This window comes from Miscanthus floridulus, chromosome 5 (genome assembly GCF_019320115.1).
Source record: "Miscanthus floridulus cultivar M001 chromosome 5, ASM1932011v1, whole genome shotgun sequence".
In the NCBI taxonomy this organism is placed as follows: domain Eukaryota; kingdom Viridiplantae; phylum Streptophyta; class Magnoliopsida; order Poales; family Poaceae; genus Miscanthus; species Miscanthus floridulus.
The window spans coordinates 107,210,133-107,234,731 of record NC_089584.1 but is presented as its reverse complement, the minus strand read 5'-3'; the positions used below and the strand labels follow the sequence as shown (position 1 = coordinate 107,234,731).

The 24,599-nt window shown below is 48.3% G+C and overlaps 1 protein-coding gene across 2 annotated transcripts; it reads left to right on the top strand.

The window, feature by feature from the left end:
* The first annotated feature begins 11,902 nt into the window (after nucleotides 1-11,902).
* On the top strand, nucleotides 11,903-24,454 carry LOC136450425 (ubiquitin-like-specific protease 1D). Of its 2 annotated transcripts, none has more exons than XM_066450851.1 (14): nucleotides 11,903-12,301; nucleotides 13,071-13,143; nucleotides 19,729-19,814; nucleotides 19,934-20,136; nucleotides 21,186-21,234; nucleotides 21,637-21,710; nucleotides 21,819-21,848; nucleotides 21,933-22,028; nucleotides 22,393-22,480; nucleotides 23,104-23,198; nucleotides 23,376-23,498; nucleotides 23,593-23,704; nucleotides 23,838-23,945; nucleotides 24,025-24,454. In XM_066450851.1, the coding sequence occupies exons 1-14, from the start codon at nucleotides 11,960-11,962 to the stop codon at nucleotides 24,178-24,180; spliced, it is 1,635 nt and encodes a 544-aa protein (XP_066306948.1). In that variant the 5' UTR covers nucleotides 11,903-11,959; the 3' UTR covers nucleotides 24,181-24,454. The 2 variants fall into 2 exon arrangements, with proteins under 2 accessions (XP_066306948.1, XP_066306949.1); XM_066450852.1 differs by having other exon boundaries at nucleotides 12,239-12,301; nucleotides 19,301-19,814.
* The last annotated feature ends 145 nt before the right edge of the window (nucleotides 24,455-24,599 follow it).

Below are 24,599 nucleotides of genomic sequence, written 5' to 3'. Positions count from 1 at the left end.
CTTGGATCACTCCCAATCTCACTATGATGATGAATCAATGATGTAGATGAGTGGGAGAGCTTTGGCTTAGCTCACAAGGTTGCTATGTCAATGAAAATGGCCAAAGATGTGAGCCACAGCCGGCCATGGGGCTATAAATAGAGCCCCAATCAAATAGAGCCGTTATACCCCATCACTGGGCAAAACACGCTCTGACCGGACGCTCCAGTCATACTGACCGGACGCTAGCCCTCAGCGTCCGGTTGCCCGATGGACGCCATGCATCACTAGCTTCAAACGCTGTTCGTCAGATTCCAACGGCTATGAAGCTGACCGGACGCTCCGGTCAAAACTAACCGGACGCTGAAGCCCCAGCGTCCGGTCGTTTCCAGTAAGCTCCCCGAGGCATGTTTTTTTGACCGGACGCGTCCGGTCCACCTTGACCGGATGCAGACCAGCGTCCGATGCTTAACCCTACCCACTGTGCCGTCTGACAGCTCGACCGGACGCAGCCTTTCAGCGTCCGGTCGCTGAGTGACCCAGCGTCCGGTCAGTAGACCGACACCAGCATCATTTCGACCAACTCCATTTCAACTCTAACTTCTTCACCCTTGCTCAAATGTGCCAACCACCAAGAATATTGCATCCGGTGCAATAGAAAATAGACATTTCATTTTTCCAAAAGCGCTTTTGGAAAAATGAAATGTCTATTTTCTATTGCGCCGGATGCAATATTCTTGGTGGTTGGCACATTTGAGCAAGGGTGAAGAAGTTAGAGTTGAAATAGAGTTGGTCGAAATGATGCTAGCGTCGGTCTACTGATCGAACGCTGGGTCACTCAGCGACTGAACGCTGAAAGGCTGCGTCCGGTCGAGCTGTCAGACGACACAGTGGATAGGGTTAAGCACCGGACACTGGTCTGCGTCCGGTCAAGGTGGACCGGACGCGTCCGGTCAAAAAAACATGCCTCGGGGAGCTTACTGGAAACGACCGGACGCTGGGGCTTCAGTGTCCGGTCAGTTTTGACCGGAGCGTCCGGTCAGCTTCGTAGCCGTTGGAATCTGACAAACAACGTTTGAAGCTGGTGACACGTGGCGTCCATCGGGCGACCGGACGCTGAGGGCTAGCGTCCGGTTAGTATGACCGGAGCGTCCGGTCAGAGCGCGTTTTGCCCAGTGAAGGGGTATAACTGCTCTATTTGATTGGGGCTCTATTTATAGCCCCATGGCTAGCTGTGGCTCACATCTTTGGCCATTTTCATTGACATAGCAACCTTGTGAGCTAAGCCAAAGCCCTCCCACTCATCTATATCATTGATTCATCATCATAGTGAGATTGGGAGTGATCCAAGTGCATTGCTTGAGTGATTGCATCTAGAGGCACTTAGTGATCGTGTTTCGCTGCGAATTTCGCTTATTACTCTTGGTGGTTGCCGCCACCTAGACGGCTTAGAGCAGCGAGGATCGTCGAGCGAAGGTGGTGATTGTCTCCGGCTCTGATCGTGGTGATTGTGAGGGGTTCTTGACCTTTCCCCGGTGGAGCGCCAAAAGGTACTCTAGTGGATTGCTCATGGCTTATGTGATCCTCATCTTGTGTTGGTTGTGCGGCACCCTATTGAGGGTTTTGGCGTGTGAAGCCAATTAGCGCATGAACCTCCAAGTGAGTGAATCGCCACAATGAGGACTAGCTTGCCGGCAAGCAAGTGAACCTCGGTAAAAAATCATTGTGTTCATCATTGATTATGAGGTGATTGGTCATCATTGTTATTCATCTTCATGATTGATTGATTCATTCATCTACACGGCGGTATAACCCTCTTGATCACTCTCTTTACTTTACCGCAAACTAGTTGACAAGCTCTTTAGTGTAGCTAGTTGTGAGAGCTTGCATGCTTGGTTGGTGTGGCTCTTTAGTTAGCCTTTGAGAGCACACTAACATAGGGTAGTGTCATTGCTCTTATGTGAATTGACACTATCTAAACTAGAATTGTGGTAGGTGGCTTGCATTTTGAGTAGGCTAGCGCAACACTTGCTTCGCCTCATAATTGTCTAACCTTTTGGTGAAGTGTTGTTGTAGAAATTTTTATTAGGCTATTCACCCCCCCCCCTCTAGCCATTAGGACCTTTCATGCGGGGAGGACGGTGATGAGCGGGCCACAAGGCACGGCGGCAAGCGGCGCATGAGGCGGGACGCGGCACGTGACGGGGTGTGCAGGGTGCGGCGGCTGAGGTGGGGCGGCCTAGGGCGGCGGGGAGGGCTAGGGCGCGGTGGATGGGCATCGGCGGCGGGTGGCTCGGGACTCAGACGAGTGAGAGCAAACAGAGGAGGAAGAGGAAGAAAGAGAAAGGAAAGAGAGCCCACATGTACAGGAGGCACGACGCCAAAGATATTGGTTGCCACGTCTGCGTCGACGACGACATGGCCGAGAAAGCTAGGCGCCAAACCCTTTTGCGCCGAGACGTGTAATCAACGATGGCGCCGAGCTAAGGGTCTAGATTTTGAACGCATACCTCCAAGGACTATTTGTGAAAAACTTTCAAAAAAAGGCCATAAAATAAAAAAAAATCGGTGGCGCGAAGGGGAAGAGCCGTGCCAAAACACCGCGCCAAGACAGAAACAGCGTGGGATGCTACGATACGCTCGAGGTCTTTAGCGCCTATAGTTATGTGGACAGAGGCAGTTTTTCCTACGTCCTAAAAGATTAGGACGATAGATTAGAAGTTATTAGAGAGGTGATTTTTCTCGTTTTTCTAAAACTAAGAATTAGAAGAAGATTTAGAGAACTCTTGGTGACGCTCTTATCATTGAAAAAAAACAATACCACGAGATAGCAAATATGCCACTTGTGCTTTGAATTTATTATGATTTACAAGTTTTGTGGTGACAGACATAAATACGGTACCATACAGGCATAAATGAAAACATATTTTAGAATGTTCCTGTCATGTGGGGCCGAGGCAGTCCCCAAGGGGTGCATGGCCTGGCAGAACCCTAGGAGGTTTAGGCAGCTAGAAGGGTTGTAGTTTCTAAGACAATTAAGTAGTAGTAAAGAGTAAGGAATTAATTAGCCAGCTAGTTAATGGCCGACACAAGTAGCAATGGAGCAGAGCTCCTATATGTATCCTGTACCCGTTGAAGGAAGGAATCAAGAAACAAGTTATCTCCAAATCTCTCTCTCTATTCTTAATCTCACCTCTGCTGTGGTTGCCAGGCAAAAACCCTGGCACCTCCATTACCCGGTTCAAGCTACCAGCTGAGAAGCCAAGGGCCTCCAACCCTAGGCGCCCAGGCCCTTGACAACTTGGTATCAGCTAGCCAGTGATCTTCTTCCACCTCCGCCCCACACTCCAATCTAGCAGCCACCTCGCCATCTTCCCCTGCCTTACCCACCACCTCAGTAGCCTCCACTGCCTTGCCAATGGCTGAGCCATCCACCACTGACCTGGCCAAGATGATCCAGGCCCTCACCACCACCATGAACGCCACCATCAACGACCTTCAACAACAGGCCACCGCTCTTCAGCAGGCACCGGCGTTCTCCGGCTCAGGCTCGCAAGGCTCAGGCCACGGTGATCGCCCACCTCGGTTCCAGAAGCTGGACTTCCCCAAGTTCGATGGGAAATCCAATCCGCTGGCCTTCCTCAACCGATTGAGTCGTATTTTCATCAACAGCGAATTACAGCCGAGGATCAAGTTTGGATGGCGTCCTACAACCTTGAAGAGGGCGCTTAGATGTGGTTCCTCCAAGTGCAGTAGGACGAGGGTACACCATCTTGGCGCCGCTTCTCCGAGCTCCTCAACCTTCGCTTTAGGCCGCCGATCCGTTCCAACCCCCTTGGTGAGCTGATGGCGTGCAAGCGGACGTGCTCGGTAGCAAAGTACCAGACCTGCTTTGAGGCACTGCTTCCTCGTGTCGGCACACTCATGGAGGCACAACGTGTACAAGCGTTCACGGCAAGACTACAGCCGCCGCTCAGCCTCGATGTGGAAGTCCACAACCCGTAGTCCCTCGTCATCGCCATGAGCCTCGCGCGCAAGCTAGAGCTACGCGAGTAGTACTACATCGCTGCTGTTATAGCTCCGCCTACACCATGTCAGACCACGTGTGGCCTCTTGACAGGGCCACCACCACAGCTGGCCTTGCCCGCACCTTCACCCCATACAGTAGCCCCTCCCCTCACCATCGAAGGCCACCAAGTGAAGAGGCTATCCCAGTCAAAGATGGAGGAGCGGCGGCGATTGGGCCTCTGTTTCAACTGCAATGAGAAATTTGGCAGGGGTCACAACCACGTCTGCAAGCACATCTTTCTCCTCGATCTAGCCGAAGCTGATGAAGACGACGACCCTGAGCAGACCGACGCTGTGGTTGACAGCCCGCTCATCTCACTGCTGGCCATGGCAGGCGTCCGCTCCAGCAAGACCATGCAGGTCCATATCCAGCTGGGCGGGGCTTCCTTACTGGCCCTACTGGACTCGGGCTCCACCCACAACTTCATGTCCGAGGAAGCAGCGGCACGCACCTCCCTCAGGCTTTAACCCCGCGGCAACATGAAGGTCACGGTGGCCAATGGGGAATGGGTGACGTGCCCTGGCGTCTACCGTGCAGTTCCCTTCTCCATCACCGGTGAACCATTCTCCACCGACTTCTTCACACTGCCGCTAGCTAGTTATGACGTCGTCCTTAGCACCGAGTGGCTGGCCTCCCTTGGCCCGATTCTCTAGGATTTCGACGCCCTCACCATGCCCTTCTGGCACCGAGATCACTGGGTGTGCTGGACGGGCATCGCCAAGGGCACGGGCCCTTCTCTCCACGCATGCAGCGGGGGGACATCTAACTATTTGCCACTCTTACGGTGGCTGCCTCTCCGTTTGCCAACTTTATCGTGCCAATTACAAAATTACCCGACAAAACAGTAACCAGACTAATATTTTGCCATTTTCGCTGACGTGTCATGCCATATCAGCACACCAGCGTGGAACTTGACGTCCCCGTCTGCCCAGCTAAACGGCGCTAGCAGCTCCCGTCAGTCCCCACTGCCTTTCAGTTCCACTTCCACCAGCCTTTCAGTTACCTCTGATGGTCACAGTACCCTAGCTCCTAAAATCACACCATCTTACTGGTAACTATGCAAGTATGCAGCTGCACACAACTTGGCCAAATTTCCATGAGGACAACTGAGCAGTAAACAACATGGTGACAGGGGTGCACAGATCAAGTATCTACAGCTTGGACTTTTTCCATTGATTCAGCTTTCCTGTGGGTGATCCTCACATGTTTGTACTCTGGAATAGTTTTCCTGTCCTACAAACTCGCAGAACATGGGATAGTTGCTATCTGTACAACATACACACTGAGGATCCTAACAAATGAACCTGCAAATAAATGTGTCATGCGCTGGCCCTCTAGCTTTTTGAACTGATTCTTGACCATATCCTCTCTTAGCTTGTGATCCTTTCTATTTATGTACTAGAAAACTAGAAACTTCCTACCAAGTTTTGTCACACATAATTAGCAAAAAATATCTAGAATACTGAGTGAGCGTCCTCGATCCAAAAGCTTGTTTGCAGATGGCGCCCCAAAGGAATTAGTTGTGGACATACAGATCACATGCCCGTGTGCTAGGCCAACATATATACTACTATGGGTTTGCAGGTTCGGTAATTGCGCTCACAGAAAAGTTGTTAGGATGCATGTCAGTAATTAATTTTCAATGTTTGAAAGAAGTACAGTAGTTGCCAAGAAGCAACAAAAACGGAAGCTCACTTAGCAGCTTGGGCAACAGCAGGAAAAAATAGGAAAGTTGGTAGCAGCAGAGTCACCCCTCTGGGACTTTTTCCCCTCTAAACATGCAAATGCAAGCACAGAGACAGAGGTTTGCCTTAGTTTGGCACGGGGTAAACTCAGCAGCAAACAACACAGGGAGAACGGGGGTTGAACTGAAGAGACGAATTTTGCGTTGGTGCGACGGGAAACTCGATCCTGAAAGCAGAGCAAACAGCGAGCGGGCTCACCTGGGCAGCCGACGTGGAGGGCACGAGGCTGGCCCCCGAGGCGCGGGAGCTGAAGCGATTGGACGGCACGGTGAGCTGCTCGTAGAGCGCCATCTTGTTCCTTGGCGAGCCCGCGGGCCGCCGCCCTTGCCTGCGTGGCTGACGTGGAGCCGCGGGAACAGCGGGCCCATCACCTTCCCCAGCTCCTCCTTGCCGCCTCCCCTCGTCATGCCCAGCCCAGGAGCCAGGAGGAGCAGGCCGTATCAGTCAAGCAGCCAGCTCGTGGTCGTGGCGCAGCAAAAGATCCCCCGAATCCTTAGCGGCAGCTTCGTTTCAGCCACCACGTTCCAGTGTCAGGGCCGGCAACGAGGGAGGCCCGGGTGCAGGCACTCAGCTGCTGCCTCGGCGGCCATGGCGGCTGCTGGTGGAAGTGGAACTGAAAGGCCATGGCGCCGTTGGTCAGCGGAGACGGAGGCGTTAACTTCTACGCTGGCGCGCTGATATGGCATGACACGTCAGCGAAAATGGCAAAATATTAGTCTGGTTACTGTTTTCTCGGGTAATTTTGTAATTGTCACGATAAAATTGGCAAACGGAGAGGCAGCCACCGTAAGAGTGGCAAATAGTTAGATATCCCTGCAGCGGGGCTGACCTCTTACCAGCCCTGCTGGATGAGTTCGTCGGGGTCTTCACTGTGCCGACCGGCATGCCTCCGCTTCGCTCCTGGGATCACTGCATCAACCTTATTCTAGGGTCCCCGCCGGTGGCGGTCAGGCCATATCGCTACCCCGCTTTACATAAGGACGAGCTGGAGTGCCAATGCACCAACATGCTAGAACTGGGGCTTATCCAGCGCAGCACATCGACGTCCTCCTCCCCGGTCTTGCTGGTCAAGAAGGCCGATGGGACGTGGCGTTTCTGCATCGACTACCGGGCCCTCAACGCTATTACAGTCAAGGATGCCTACCCTATTCCAATGGTCGACGAGCTCTTAGATGAGCTGAATGGCGCCTGGTTCTTCACCAAGTTAGACCTCCACTCCGGCTATCATCAGGTTCACATGAACCTAGCCAACGTGGAGAAGACGGCGTTCAAAACCCATGATGGGCTCTATGAGTTCCTCGTCATGCCTTTCGGGCTATGCAACGCCCCAGCAACATTCCAAGCATTGATGAACGACGTCCTCCACCCTTTCCTACGCCACTTCATCCTCATTTTCTTCGATGACATCCTCATCTACAGCGCCTCCCTGGCTGAACACCTTCGCCATGTGCGCGCTGTCCTCACTATGCTGCATCAACACCGGTTGTTCGTCAAAAGATCCAAGTGTGCCTTTGGGGTTGACTCCATCGCGTACCTAGGGCACATCATTTCCACACAAGGGGTGGCCATGGACCCTGAGAAAGTCCAGGCCATCGCTGATTGGCCACAGCCCCGATCAGCATGCGCAGTCCGAGGTTTCCTTGGGTTTGCGGGGTACTACCGCAAGTTCGTCAAGGATTTTGGCGCCATAGCAGCACCCTTGATGGCCCTATTGAAGAAGGAGGGGTTCACCTGGAATGAGGCAGCAGCCGTAACTTTCGTCGCCCTCAAGACAGCCATCACTACATCACCGGTACTGGCCCTGCCTGACTTCGAGCAGCCGTTCATCGTGGAGTGCGACGCTTTGACACATGGCTTTGGGGCCGTTCTCCTTCAAGATCAGCACCACATCACCTTTTTCAGCCGCCCTGTTGCCCCTCGACATCAATCCCTGGTAGCATATGAGTGGGAGCTAATTGGATTGGTGTTGGCCATTTGCCACTGGCGGCCGTACCTTTGGGGGCGCCACTTTCTGGTCCGTACTGACCATTTTAGCCTCAAATTCCTCTTGGATCAGCGGCTAGCCACCATTCCCAGCACCATTGGGTGGGCAAGCTGCTGGGCTTCGACTTTTCCATGGAATATAAGGCGGGCGTACCAATACGGTGGCCAACGCCCTGTCCCGCCGTGACACAGAGGAGGCAGCAGTCTTGGCGCTCTCAGGACCGCATTTTGACTTCATCGAGCGCCTGCGACAAGCTCATCTTTAGGACCCCGTGCTGATCACCATTAAGGAGGAGATCAGTTCCTCCCAGCGCACGGCTCCTTGGTCCCTCATCAATGGGCTAGTCACGTTCTAGGGGCGCCTCTACATCCTGCCTGGAGCCTCCCTTCTCCAAGAACTCCTCGCTGCCATTCACGATGACGGCCACGAAGGAGTCCAACGCACACTCCAACACATCCGACGCGACTTCCACTCGCCCAACCTGTGTGCTGTGGTCTAGGACTATGTGCGTGCATGCGCCACATGTCAACGCTACAAGTCCAAGCACCTGCACCCAGCAGGCCTTCTCCTTCCTCTACCGGTGCCCACAGCAGTTTGGGTGGACATCGGGATGGATTTCATCGAAGCTTTGCTACGCGTGGGAGGCAAATCCATCATCCTCACCATTGTCGATCGATTCAACAAATACTGCCACTTTATTCCGCTGGCCCATCCTTACTCCATGAAGTCCGTGGTGCATGCTTTCTTCTCCGACATCGTGCGCCTACACGGCATTCCATAGTCCATTGTCTCGGACAGGGACCCCATGTTCACCTCCATCTTCTGGAAAGAGCTGCTCGCCTCACCGGAGTCAAGCTACACATGACGATGACATTCCACCCGCAGTCTGATGGCCAGACCGAAGCAGCCAACAAGGTGATCGTCATGTACTTGCGCTGCCTGACTGGTGATCGTCCTCGTTAGTGGATGCGCTGGCTACCATGGGCGGAGTATATCTACAACACCACTTTTCAGTCCACGCTCAAAACCATGCCATTCTAGCTCATCTACGGCTATGAGCCACCCTCCATCCAATCCTATGAGCCTAGTGAAACCAGGGTGGCTACGGTGGCCAAGACCATGGCTGAACACGATGAAATGCTTGCTGATGCCCGGGCACGACTGGAGCAAGCTCAGGCAGTCTACAAGCGGTTCTACGACAAGCATCACCGTGACGTTCAGTACAGCGTGGGTGATTGGGTCTGGCTTTGTCTTCGCCATCGCGCCCTGGCCTCCCTCCATGGCATCACCAAAGGGAAGCTGCGACCCCGGTACTATGGGCCGTACCGCATCTCTGCCATCATCAACAACGTCGCCTATCGCCTCGAGCTCCCTCCCCGTGCCCGGTTGCACGATGTCTTCCACGTCGGGCTCCTAAAGAAGTTCGTGGGGACTCCACCGGCCAGTCCCCCGGCTCTGCCTCCTATACATCATGGCGCCACACAGCCGGTGCCAGACCACGCCTCCCGCACCAGGCTAGCCCGCGGCGTCCGCCAAGTGCTGATACATTGGCAAGGCGAGCCCTCAGCCTCTGCTACCTAGGAGGACATCGACAGCTTCACCGAACGTTACCCCAACTTCCAGCTCGAGGACGAGCTGCTCGTCGAGGGGGGAGAGATGTCATGTGGGGCCAACAGTACAGCCGCCGGCCTCGAACACGAGGTACAGCCGGGGCAGTCCCCAAGGGGGCGCATGGCCTGGCAGAACCCCAGGAGGTTTAGGCGGCTGGAAGGGCTACAGTTTCTAAGACAATTAAGTAGTAGTAAAGAGTAAGAAATTAATTAGCCAGCTAGTTAATGGCTGACACAAGTAGCAATGGAGCAGAGCTCCTATATGTATCCTGTACCCATTGAAGGAAGGAATCAAGAAACAAGTTATCTCCAAATCTCTCTCTCTTCTTAATCTCACCTCTGCTGTGGTTGCCAGGCAAAAACCCTGGCACCTCCATTACCCGGTTCAAGCTACCAGCTGAGAAGCCAAGGGTCTCCAACCCTAGGCGCCCGGGCCCTTGACAGTTCCACTCATGATTATATTCGTTGGTCCAAAGTAATCGTTGTAGTATATAAAAATAATAAAAAATATCCTCTATGTGATGTTGGCAACACGCATATAAAATTTGATTTTTTTCTTTTGAAAATCTATAATAACAAAAATGTACATACGATGCCTCTATCTCGTCTTATCATAAAAATGAGTTTCAATACTTCAATTCATATAGGCGGAAACTTATGTAAAGGTCAAGAGTTTGTCTACAACTCACCATTTGGTCACTGGAATTCTTAATCATATCTCCTCCTCCAGTCTTCTTTCTCATTCTCGCCTTATCTAGGCTATGATGCTCCCGATGCCTGACCAAGGCTAATACCTTGAATTCGGGTTTGCAGCTTACCACTAAGTTACAACTCTCATTTGACGTCCCACCTTTAGATTGCCCATCTTTTTTTCTATCGCACTGCCTTATCCGTTAGGTATCCTCGTGATAAACCAAACATATTTTCGTTCTTTTTTTAATGTTTTTCATTTATATAGCCCAACATATTTTTGTTGGCTTTATTTTTTAAAAATCCTCAAAACCCGCACAAATCTATAACCATATTTTTGAGACCCCTAAATAAAATTATAGATTTAACTCGTAGGAGGAGGCTAATCTTTATGGGCTAGATCTCATTAAGTTTTAGAGTCATGAGAAAAAAGCAATCAAGATGAGTGATGGAGAAGAAACACCTGAATAACTAAGAGTAGTGTTTGGCTAAACAAATTTACTCATGTTTAGTTGCTTAAAATATTGATTAGCCATTGCCCATTGGTCACCAACTTACTTTAAATTTAAATTTAGGATTTGGTGGTTTGGTGCTTACGTGAGGTCATTGGCTTAAGAGAATCGCTAAGTCACAAGCGTGATGACGACACACGTGCTATAGTTGAATGAGTAAGTGTTAGTGGGCGAAGGAGCTCTGAACCGTTAGAACTACATAGGAAGGTGGTGGTAGTAGCTAGCGCGGGAAAATGGGGCGGAGTCGTTAGGGCTCAAGGAGGGGTTGTAGTGGAAGAGTGCTTAGACAGAGGGTGAGAAAAGATAGCATCACGACTCTTATTGCACACGCATTTGCCGATAAGATTAGCAGTGAATGTAGTCCATCATCAGCCATGCAAGGAAACTAATTGAAAGGATGAAGTAACTACAGGAATTTATAGTTATTCATACAAGAAAAGAGAGAGATTAAAGAAACCGACAAGCAACAAAAGAAGAGATATTCATGAGAAAAAAGCTAAATTAGCTATGCAAGAAAATTAATTAGTTAGAAGAGTTCAAATAGAAACCTTATGTTGAGAATGCGAAGCGGCACACGAAGAGTGCTGAATAAAGATTGTTAGGTGGCAGACATGCTACGATGAAACAAAATATAATCCTCTATAGAGGGAAAAGATTAATGAAGAATAAAATAAAACAAAGAGACGAGAGAGTTGAGGCACACGGATTAGGCAGAACTCTCAAAGAGAATCTCAGCAACTGAAAAAGAGATTTCTGTTTTTAATAGAAACTAAGAAAACAATATATACAACCCTCATGTTTGATTGCCATTAGGGATTGCTTTATTATCGGACATCACCGGTAGTCGCACCAATACACCACTACTATTGGAAATAGCGAGGATAAATGCCTTATTTAGTTGGCGAAATTTTTTGAGAAACGGTACTGTAGCACTTTCGCTGTTATTTTGCAATTAGGCCCCGTTTGACTGGCTGAAACTGTCTAGTTGTGTGAGAGAGAAATACTGTAGCGGCTGAAAGATGCACAGTAATTTGTGAGAGAAGCAGCCGGCTGGTCGAAAAAATCAGACCAGCGAACGGCGCCTTAGTGTCCAATCATAGTCTAATTAGGTTTAAAAGATTCGTCTCGTAAATTTCATCAAAACTTATAATTAGTTTTATTTTTTATTTATATTTAATGCTTCATACATGCGTCTAAAGATTCGATGCGACGGGGAAATCTCGAAAATTTTTACAAAATGAGGTGGAACGGTACCTGAGTTACTTCGGAGACATCCGAGAAAACCCTCCCCCTGGCCCCGTTTGATCGCCTGAACAGAAGCCTCCCCTGCGGCCCCGCCCCCGCCCCACCCACCCGGCGGCGCCCCGGCAATGTCCGCGCAGAACGGCGGAATCATCATCGACTGGCGACAGGCGATGCCCCCCGATTCCCCGGCGGTGGAGTCGGAGGTCGTCGGCTCATCCTCTCCGTCCGTTACGCCATGTCCCGCGGCGGCGGCGCATGCCGACGCCGACGCCGACAGCGACCATGGCGGAGGCACGGCGGAATTCTTGCACATGAATGATCAACAATTACAGGTCCATATTAGCCGCTGCGAAGGGATGGCGAAGCAGGGTATACTCCAGAGGACGCCGGATGGTGGCGAGAAGATGCAGGCACGCGTCCTCCAGATGAAGAAGGAGCTGGAACGACGGAGGGCCAGACAGTGGAAGGTGAGGAAAATGTGGGCTTTGCGTAGTAGTTTCGGGTTCGCTTCAGTGTTTTCCCCCCTTTCTGGTTTTGGGTTCGGTTGATATCAGGCTTACTGACAGTGGTTTGCTTCAGTGTTTTTCCCCCTTTCTGTTTTGGGTTCGGTTGATATCAGGCTTACGGACAGTTGGGTTAGTGATTGGGCTGCATGAATCATCTGTTAGGGTGTCTCAAGGATTTCACAAATGTTGGGGTTTAGTGTAAGGTTTTGGATAAATATTGTGTTTTTTCGTTGCTTTCAGCGAGCAATTGAAATTACATCTGTAATTGGAATCATCCTAGGAGAAACGAGGTGTCTTTTTCATTTAGAAGAAATAGCCATCCAAATTGGAGTTGGAGAGTTCAATCTGAATACACATTTTACTCAGCAAATGGGCTAGGTTCAGTTCCTCAGTGGATAAATTGAGATGTTTGCTTGTATCTGATAAACGAAAGTATAATAAAATTTGGCTTATGTCATTGAGAGATTGAAAGATCCAAATGATAATATCATGGATTAGCAATAAAAGATTTAAGTGGATATATAAGCATCTTTCCCGTGATGATGTTTGTTTGGGCTTGAAAGGAGAGTTTTTGTTTTTATGATCAGAATGGCTAACATGAGTAAATAAAAAAGAGTACCTTGAGATCACATATTGCTGTTTTCTGGGCTTGCATCAAGTACATTTGTATTTTTAGCTTGTTTCATTTTCTCCCATGTAGCAACCTTACGTTTCCTTTTAATTATGTTAGGATGACATGGTTTTGAGACAGGCAGTGAAAGTTAAGTGTACTGGTGGCAGCAGGGGCGAAATCTTCGACTTCAGTAAGATTTATGCATTTATTTGTTCGTTATGGTCCGTTTCTTCTTTAGGCCATGTTGGTTATTTTCTGTTTCCTTTTTAGGCCTTATTGGTTATGTTCCTTGTTTGCAATTGCTTGTCATTAGTAAGATCGCGAAAGAGCCTCTAGCGGAGTTGGCTAGGTGGCTTCAGTAGCACTCCTCATGTCCTGAGTTCGACTCCCCGTGGGAGTGAATTTCAGGCGGGCTGCTGAGGTTAAAAAATTCCGCTCGTTTGTCCCATGTCAAAGCACAGGTCTAAAGCCGGCCCAGTCTCACATGGGCAACGATGCCGCTGTTTTTTTTTCTCGAACTACGCAGGAGACCTACGTGTCATTTCATTAAGGTAGATAAAAACTAGTACACAAGTCTGGCAAGAACCTTACCGAGTAACCCCCCCCCCCCCCCCCCCCCCCCACCCCCCACCCCCCACCCACCCACCCCCTCACACACACAGACAGAACTAGGTTACAGCTACGACAAGTACTAAAAAACAGACGACCAGAACCTCTATGGAACTTAAACTCCAGAGGTCAGTGACCTGGCCAGGAGATCACGGAGCTTAGAGGCACCTACCATACACCACAAACCACATTCCGTGTTAACAGCCCTAAATACCTCCTGCACATTTGGCCTCAGCTTCTCAAATACACATGCATTACGGTGTTTCCAGATCTCCTAAGCCACCGGGTTTTTTCAGGGAATTGAGACCCTTCCGCAAGTCTTTTGGTACAGCTGAACTTGCTTTCTTCCACAAACCAGAGGAACGGGACTCTGTGCCTCCTGGTGCCAAGTTAAATAGGCCTAGGTGCTGAAGAATCATGACCCAGACTTGACGAGTGAAAACACATCCAACCAGCAAATGGTGAATCAACTCCTCAGCCTAATCACAGAAAGGACAAGCCTCCGGATGGGGTAGGCTGCGCTTTGCTAGGCGATCAGCCGTCCAGCACCGGTTGTGAAACACCAGCCATAAAAACTTTCATCGTGGGGGTGCCCAGCTTTTCCAACTCCTTCTCTAGGAACCAAACTTAATGGTTCCAAATAAGAATGCAGCATAGTCCGATTTACTGCTATATAAACCAGACTGTGTAAACTTCCATCTAAGTTGATCTGGCACGTCCTGCTGCAATGTCAATCCATCCACTAAATCCCAGATCTGTAGGCTATTCAAGAACCTTCACAGTAAGGGCCCCTTTGATATCCGCCACCCATTTTCGATTCAGGAGTGCTTGAGCCACCGTCCTCCTCTTAGCAGTTTGCTTATGGACCGATTTCACTAAATTAGGGGCTATCTCAGCTATCCGCTCATCCAACCAACGATCTTTCCAAAACAGAATTTTCTCGCCATTTCCCACAATGGCATCTACTGCAACATTAAACAGAGGTTGGGCATTTTGAGGGATTTGAATTGGGAGTCCTGCCCAAGGCCTAGAGGGGTCTGTTTTATTGGCCCACAGCCATCTGATCCTTAAAGCCCAGCCAAGGAGTTCGAGGTTATGGATCCCAAGGCTGCTGTGTATGGGTGAGGCAGGGGATTCAGGGGTTTTCTCGACCTGCGTGAGAAGGTTATCTTCTATATTAAGTATAATGCCCAGGGGGGCTGTCTTAGCCCCCCCCCCCCCCCGGCAGGTCGAATTTTTTTGGTTATTAGTAAGGTCAGATGGACATACAGTTTCTGTCATTGGTTTATGTGGTCTCAAATGCTTTAGTGTTGTTAGGATGACATGAGCATCCAACATTGTTTATCTCTACTGCAATCATGGTTAAGGTAGAAGGAGGCATACAAGTCCGTTATTATCAACAGGCCGCTGTACTTCCATTTTCTATGTGATTTTGGCTTTTGCTTTGATTTTAACAGTCTTAGATCTTGACATCTGAAAGGTCGAAACTAAATGCATTACATGTGTTTCTTTTTAGTCCCTATACAATAACCATGCAGAAATGTATCCCAGTCCTATTTGATGCACAGTGTTCTAGTGTGATCATTTGGCACCTTCTGATGGGGTAGCTAACTGAACATTGGGTGTCATGCCAGGCTAAGTGAGGCACCTCTCAGATAAGCCCAACCCTCAAACTTATAAGTGACTTCACCCTAAAGTGTAGAGACACACCTCACACCCAATATGGGGGGGGGGGTGACCTTCATATATATAGCTAATATGGCTGGGTATACAAGGAATACAATCAAGTATACATAGCAGGTGCTAATTATAGCTAATCACACATAGACCTGCCTAATACCCGCCCGTAGTCTAAGCGGGAGGATCCCGGACGCATAGACTGGACCTGAACTCAGTAAATAGCTGTACAGGAAGGCCCTTGGTCATGATGTCTGCGAACTGGTAAGAGGACGACACATGAAGAACCCGAACTTGTCCCAAGGCGACCTTCTCATAGACGAAGTGAATATCAATCTCAATGTGCTTCGTGCGACGATGATGAACGGGGTTGGTTGTCATGTAGACAGCGCTGACATTGTCGCAGCAGACAACCGTCGCCGAAGCAATGGAGACATGGAGCTCCTGCAGGAGCTGGCGCAACCAGCAACACTCGGCCACCACATGAGCAATAGCACGGTACTCTGCTTCTACACTGGAGCGGGAGACCGTGGTCTGACGCTTGGAGGACCAAGAAATCAGATTGTCGCCGAGGTAGACACAATAGACGGAGGTGGAGCGCCGAGAATTTGGGCAGCCAGCCCAGTCGGCATTGGAGTAGGCGACCAGTGACTGAACAGGGCCGACACCAATGTGGAGGCCGAAGGAGAGAGTGCCCTTCAGGTAGCGGAGAATCCGCTTGATCAGCGAGAGGTGCGGCTCGCGGGGATCATGCATGAAGAGGCACACCTGTTGGACGACATATGCCAAGTCAGGACGAGTCAGCGTGAGGTACTGGAGTGCGCCAGCAAGGCTCCGGTATGTGGACGGATCAGCAACAGGGGCACTGGCGGTGGCGGATAGCTTGGCATGAGTGTCAACAGGTGTCGTCGTAGAGTGACACTCAGCCATGCCGGCGCGTTGAAGGAGCTCAACGGCGCACTGTCGCTGTGATAACAACAAGCCGTCGGCGGAGCGAGTGACGGAGATGCCGAGGAAGTGATGGAGTGCGCCCAGGTCAGTCATGGCAAACTTAGAGTGGAGGCGCCCAATGATCTGCTGTAGAAATGCCGTCGAGGACGCAGTAAGGACGATGTCGTCGACGTACAGAAGCAGGTAGGCGATACTGGTCCTGTCTTTGTAGACAAAGAGGGAGGTGTCGGAAATCGAGGCGACAAAGCCGAGCTGGCGGATGTATGTCGCAAAACGCTGGTACCAGGCTCGGGGAGCCCGCTTCAGGCCGTAGAGGGAGCGCTGCAACAGACACACATGATCAGGAAAAACAGGGTCGACGAAGCTTGGGGGCTGCTGGCAGTAGACGGTCTCCTCCAGATGTCCATGGAGAAAAGCGTTCTTGACGTCTAGCTGATGAATAGGCCAGGCGCGTGAGGCAGCAATGCTGAGGACAGCCCGGATGGTTGCTGGTTTGACCACCGGGCTGAATGTCTCGTCGTAGTCGATGCTGTGGTGCTGGGAGAAGCCACGAACCACCCAGCTAGCCTTGTGGTGAGCGAGGGTATCGTCGGAGTGGTACTTGTGCTTGAATATCCACTTGCCTGTGACCACGTTGGCGCCGGGTGGCCGGGGCACGAGGCGCCATGTCCCGTTGTCGATGAGCGCCTTGTACTCAGCCATGGCCGCACGCCAGTTTGGATCAGCCAAACCGCTACGGTAGTTGGCGGGAAATGGAGACGGAGTGGTTGTCGCAGAGAGCCCCACATACCACATAACCGGTATGGCCCCAGATTGGGTCCGCGTGATGCGTCGTTCCTATTGTATGGGAGGTGCTGGCGGAGCTGCGGGCACCTGTGGCTGCTGTACAGGAGCAGTAGCCTGCTGTTCAGGGGCAGGAGGCTGCTGAACAGGTGCAGGAGCCGATCCTGGTGCTGTAGAGGACCCGTCATGCGTCTGGGGACGCCGGCTGTAGACAAGCCGGATGTCTCGAGCTGGTGGAGCGGCGTGAACAACAGCTGGAGCCAGGACAGCCGCTGGAGGAGCAGCAGGTGGTGGATCGGCTGCTGGTGGAGCAGCAGGCAGTACGGGGCCGTGAAACAATATCGCAGGGTCGTCGGTCAGCTCCTCAATGAAACTGTGGTGTGACTGCCCAGCAGCAGAGGGCAAAGATGCAGGACGCACCGGCACTATAGTACCTGCAAGCAAAAAATCCAGGTCGCTTGGCATCTCCACTATTACGAGCGGAAGACGCAGCAGGGAAGGTGTAAAGATCACCAGCACTATTGCAGCGAAGCATCACGCGTCGGGTCGGGATATCCTTGACAAAAAAACCAAGAGCGTCAAATTCTATAGAGCAGTTGTTGTCCCTAGTAAATTGACGGACAGATAGCAGATTGCAGACTAGAGATGGGACAACTAAGACATTATTTAGATGAAAATTTGACTCTGGTGTATGAAGAACAGACTCTCCACGACATGAAATAGGAAGAGTTTGACCATTGCCAACGGTATTGGAAGAGTGAGGAGGATGACGAGAAAGGAGTATACCATCCGAGGAGCTCATGTGGGAGGAGGCGCCGGAATCCAGGACCCAGGGATGCTGGCCCTGGAGATGCATCTGATTGAGTACAGCGACAAGACCATCCTGGTTCCACATGGGAGCCTGTTGGGAGACGTGGAGTGGCGCAAATGTCGTCGGGGGCTGCGTAGGTGCGAAGGCCGTGTGAGCCTGAGGAGGGGCGCCAAGCACGCCTGGGCGCCAGCCGCCCTGCTGAGCCGAAGGAGGGCCCTGTGGCGCCCATGGATTGTAGCAAATCCAGGGACCCATGGGTCGGTATTGGCCATGCCGGCCCTTGCCCTTGCTGCAGCTGCTGTTGCCACCGCCGCCGCCCTTGTTGCTGCCGTAGCCGGTCACGTGTGGGTTGTGTGGACCTCCAGAGTTGGCTGTGGCAGCGAGAGCACGGCACCCGCCCGGGCTGGTGCAGCCAGAGCCGGCGGTGGCGAGGAGGGCGGTGCTGGCGACCGTCTTTTCGTCGTTGGCAAGACGGAGCTCCTTTAGTGCCAGCATGTCATGGGCTCTGGCGAATGTGGGAAGTACAACTGAGTTGGCGATGTCGGCGGCGGTGTTGGAGAAGCGAGGATTGAGGCCACGCAGAAGGGCGAGGATGAGCTGCGAGTCCTGGACAGGATGGCCGACGTCGCGAAGAGCAGCGGCCTTGATCTTCAGCCGCTGGCAGTACGCCGATATGGTGCTGTCATCTTGCACCATGGAGTGAAATTCGTTGAGGAGGAAGATGGTGCGCGGCTCCCGGTTGGCGCGGAAGATCCCTTCAATGGCCACCCACAGATCACGGGCGGTTGGATCGGCACCGTCCATGGCGAGGTCGAGGACGGAGTCGTCGACGGAGCCGGAGATCCAGCCCCGGACGCAGCACTCCGCGGCATCCCACTGAGGATCATCAGGGCGAGGGGGAGCAGAGCCGTCGATGTGCGAGCGAAGGCCGAACTTGCCGCACAGCGACTTGAAGAAGAACGCCCACTTGGAGTAGTTGGATTGAAGGTCCAGGGTAAATGGGATGTGGGACTTGACATTGACTGTGGTGTAGTTGTGAGCCACGATCGGGGCAGCAGCGCCGGCGCTCATGGCAGGCATGGTGGCAGTCGTGGGCAGGGTGCCGACACTGGTGGCCGAGGAGGAGGCTGAGGTGTCCATGGGAAAGGAGAGAGGGAGGACGAGCGAGAGGAAATCTCGCGCGTGGGGGGAAGGAGTCGCGAGGTGGAGGGAAAGACCGGGAGAATAGGATTTAATCGGCTGATACCATGTAGAGACACCTCACACCCAATATGGGGGGGGGGGTTGACCTTCATATATATAGCCAATATGGCTGGGTATACAATGAATATAATCAAGTATACATAGCAGGTGCTAATTATAGCTAATCACACATAGACCTGCCTAATATAAAGGATAGCAAAATAGACGTTAGACTTAGTAGAAATGATCATCTCATTATATCCTACTGGAACAACACTGTAGATTACTAACTGGAATGTGCATGAGATTTATATCTTCCTACACTTCATTTCAGGGGATGGAATGCCGTGTTTGTGTCTTTGTAAAAACTCAACAACCTACCTGCTGCCTGCTGGATCACAGTGACTTCATAAACTTTTAGATCTCCTTTGTCATGACAGATCATGAGTCTGTTCGCTGGTTGGTTTCTGGGCTGATAAGCCCGGTTGGTGCTGTTTTGTTGTGAGAGGAAAACACTGTTGGCTGGCTCATAAGTTCAATAGGACTGTACAAACTTATACATCTGCCTGCAGCATGTTACTAAGAATCTATGTTGAGTATTTCATCTGATCTGTAAGGATTACTACTTATTTGTTAGGTCTTATGGTGTTGTCAAATGAATGCATTCTAGCCTTGGCTACTCCGTCATCTTCCTTTTTGTTGCCTCCTGCCTTAAGGAAGTTTGTTCTTGTGCAATCAGTCACGCTGGTGGCCATTTTGCAGAGTCTGATGATGAAACCATGGACAGTACGGCTAGCAAATACTATCCAAACTCAAGTTGTACTACATCTACAAAGACCTATACCCAGGTGTGCCTTTATGACTCTGGAGGTTTTTAATGATACATTGATACGTTTTTCAGATATTCTCCTTCCTTAAGATTTACCTTTCTACAGATTTTGTGACTACCATTCCTGATTGTATGTAGGTTAAGGGATCTGCATATAAAGAACGAAGTTCTTTAAGCCATGCCAAATGTGCTTACCCAAAGAATGGTGGTCAAATATCAAAAGAGTCATCGAGTCCTCAACTAAAAACTTGCGCTCATCTTCCAAAGAGCCGCACCATAAATGAACAGGAGAATAGCACTGTCGTTAAACGCCTCAATGCTACCTTTGGTAGTAACAGGAGGTAATGCCTTTTCCTTGATCCACTTGATTTCGTATTTCACATTTTGCAGTTTTATATCGAGAGCTACATTCTTGTGTATCAATCTGTCTGTTTGCAAACTGTAGATGTTTTACTTTACACTTGATGTTTAATCGTATAGTATTTGCTTCACTGTTTTGTGCTCTTTTACATCTCTCCTTGAAATGTTTCTTTCCCTTTTTTTAATTCTGATTGTTCATGTTTCGCCATCTTAGTATATCTTATTTTTTAGGTCTGTTTCTCATCTATATAGTAGTAAGATCACTGAAATTGAATCACTGTATCCCCATCTTAGTATATCTTCTTTCATATTCAATAAACCGTCTGAGACCCTGAATAGAAACAAATTTTTGTTTGAATCTCAACTTTGGTTTGTTTTCATGTCTATTTTTTCTACTTTGATTCTGTAAATAAGACCTTTTGTGTCAGTTTTCCAAAGGCTCCTGTGATCTCAGATTTAATACTACCATTCATCTCATTCAATGTTTCAAATAGCAGGCTAAGACATTTAGCGGCGGACTCCTCCAAAACCTATAAAAAGCTATAGTGGGAGTTATTTCATTTAGCATTTTTTGTAAAAACATGAAAATTCTTAATTAATTATACACGGAAACATTTAACTAACGGAAATTTCATGAACACAAATACCAATATACATGTACAGGCTCTAGGAGAATATGTCTCCACGTCCATTTAACATTCACTAAATCCATCAACATACTCACGGCTACATTCAACATGAACATTCAATATTCAATAGTTCAGTTTTATTATAGTGCCTCTTGGCCAACACTTTGGATTAGCCTGATGGATTCGTGACCCTACTACACCCTCAATTTTTCTGTCTCTTGTTGGGTTTCATCTCTAGTCTATGTCTATCTTGACTTGCTTGGGGCAGAAGCATGTTCTTTTTTTTTTGTTTTCATTGTTATATGAATAATGAAGTTGCATCTTGATTTGCCATGTCATGGTGGAAGTAGCACCTTCATAAAACCAGTGTGCTTCTCTGACAAAAAGATTCTGATTTGCAGGTCGAACCTTGCCAAAAATAAGCCCTCGCCTTCTTTGAAGATTAAAAAGGTGGGTAACCATACATTTTGTGGGTAGCTATACATTTTCCACTTACCATGTTTCTTAATATTTGTTCCTGGTGAATCAGTTGTATGAACAATATTTCCTACATTGCCTTAGAGAGCTAGCATTTAAGGTCCAATCCTTTTACTGCAAATGCATTTTTTTTGGTTATTTTCCATCCACTAGTATTGGTTTTCAACAAAAAATGCAATGATATAAAACCCCAGATTTACTTGAAATAAGAAAAGACAATCAGAACACGAAGAAAAGCATACGTATTTGAATTGTAATGTTTAGTGCACCAATTCATGCACTCTTGTCTATTGGTTAATAATTGATGCTTCATTGATATTATCAAAAAAAAAATCTACACTATTTGTGCAACTTCAGTTGTCTTGTCTGTTTCAGGATGTAGTTCTCTTGGATGACGATGATGATACAGAGCCTGCTAGATCAGCTGATGTTCAGATATCTAACAAGTGGTAACCCAGCAGACATCTCTACCTGTTTAAGATTTGTTTAAATAGTTATAATTTAAGATGACGAGCAATTATAGATAGTGTTATATTGATGAAATTTCACTTGTGTAGGGATGAGTCAAAGATCCACTATCCTTCAAGGTTGGAATTGTTCTTTGTCATTGAGGTACATGTACATAGGGAGATTACCTCCATCCAATCTGATATCCTTATATTTGTCAACAGCACTGATCCAGAAGCGGTTGAACTGAGCTACTCTGACATGAAATGTCTTGAACCAGAAGAATATTTAAAATCACCTGTTATAAATTTTTGTCTTCAGTAAGTAATATTTTCCACTTTCTGTACTCTCTCTTTTATCCACTTTCTTCTGGAGATTTCTTACAGCCTGTGGAATGCAAGAAATTAGATGCCACTTGATTGGGTCTAAGCATCATTTTAAAAGCAAAGTATATTCATTTTGTCACTCATCTTCTGTTGGGAATAATTGGTAGCCTCAAACTGTTTGATAAGTTGCTGAAGTTCAATAACTGAGATGCTATGTGGAAGATGTTTGTGACTTTATGACATATCACAAATTTACTAGAGCTGTCCCTCCTATGGTTTATAAACATCCAGTAATGTCTTCCATGTAGGTTTTAATAAATGATATCTATATACTCCATCCTGACTATGGCTATGTCAGGTACCTCAAGAAATCAAGACCTCCCAGGGATTTATACATGTTTAACACCTATTTTTACAGCAAACTTGAAGAAGCACTATCCACACCGGTATGGTTATTGTGTTTCAATGCTATCATGATTCTGTCCAAATTAAAGAAATACCATGAGCTTGATACTGTGCACTGTTTTGCATGAGTTTGCTTAATGTGGAAGTTCCACTGTACCTGCAGAATAAACACTTATCACTTTCTTAATAAGTTGCAACTGTAGTCTAGCGTCACATTTTTAATGCGGCATGTCATCCAATTCAGGTTTAACCATAGTACCATTTTGTCCGTATTAATACATGTAAAGTAAAATGTTGGCAAGGCAGCATTCCCAGGTGCCTGATTTTGGACGCCTTGGGCTAGGATCATCTGCCTTTAAGTTCACGGAGTCGAGATAACTTTTCCTGTACTCATTTTCCTAGTCGAGTACAATGTTCCTAGCACACATTTCCTCCGAACTGTATATATACCTCAATAATCCTTAGTAACTTTGATGATGAATACACAAATTGCAAACATCGATAGCTTCAAATTCCTTTAATCTTGAGAGCAGGAAATCTACAGTTTACCAAAAAAACATTGTATGTCTTTTTCTTTGGAAAACAGAGCCTAATTTTTGCTCTTATATTTATTTCATTGTTGTCTAGTACCTTTTGCAAATTGGTCTAATCATTCCCTCAATAGGGTGACCATGATTCGAAATTCAGCAAGTTACGGAGATGGTGGAGAAGTGTAGATATTTTTAAGAAAGCATACATAATTTTGCCGATTAATGAATCGTAAGTTGCTTCTTCTCTGGATAATACTTCAATACTAAATGGTAAACATTTACTTATTGGCAAGAAAGGATTACCTTTCTAAATAGTCGATGGAGTCTGGTTGACAGTTAGGCAACAGTATTCTTGTATAACATGTCATGTATATAATGGATATCACATTATGATCATGCAAATTAGGATGCACTGGAGCTTGATCATTGTTTGCATGCCTACAAAAGAGGCAGATTCTGGGCCAATAATGCTTCACTTGGACTCTCTTGGTATTCACTCCAGTCAGAAGCTTTTTGACATTGTTAGGAGGTATGTAATCACCAGTGTAACAATGCTAAGAGTTTGGTTTTGAGCCCAGTCTCGCTGCAACTTTCATGAGTTCCGAATTCCGACACTATCACAGGTATATTCAAGCAGAATGGCGGCACCTACAGAAGGATTCTTCTTATGATATTCCATTTTCAGGGAGGATATGGAAGCATCTTTCAAGAAATATTAATGGGGAAAAGGTTGAGGTAAGAAGCCTGGAATTCTAACCATAGTTTTCTAAATACTTGTTAAAATGACTTTGCAGCAGCTCTTTTTTCCTTTTAGTTTTCTTCTTTGACGTATCTTTTTCTAACGCCACCTTCTATTTTCACATGCCAGGTGCCACGTCAGCGTAACGATTATGATTGTGGCCTCTTTATGGTTTACTATATTGACAGGTTTATTCAAGAGGCACCAGAGAGGTTGACAAAAGAGGGCCTTGGCATGGTATAAATCGCATTGCTCCATTATTTTTTCTCTTATAGTGCTGACTCCTAACTACTAACGCACAATCTCTGGTTCTTAGTTTGGACGCAGATGGTTCGACCATAAAAAAGCTTCAGCGCTTCGGGAAGGGATACGACAATTACTGTTTGATCAATTTGATAGTGCTTTAGACGACGATGGATCATCGGAGCCAGAGCTTCATCCAGGTGAAGACAAGGACATTCGGATGGCCTGAGCCTGCTGTTCCACAATTATGCTGCTTTGATTGGACATGTAACCTCGACAGAGGAAATGTCCCGTTGGTTACACACTTTCGTTTGCACCCTCGTTCACTCCACCAAGTGAGGTTTGGCGGTGGAGGAAATGTTCCGTTGGTTACACAGTTCTGTTAACACACTCGTTCACTCCAAGTGAACTTTCGTGGTGGAAATGTACAGTTCAAGATTATGCGTAGGCATGCAAATGAAATCTTCCCAAATAGAATTTGCATACTTATATATTGTTACGTATGATATAAATATCTGGTAATCTGCGATCAAGCATTTTAGTTGACTGCTGCTTGTTAAGAGCACAAAGAAAATAAACTTAGTTTAGATAATTTAGAATGCATCGTTTGAACCGCATTTTGTGCACGAACGGGTAAATATCATTCTC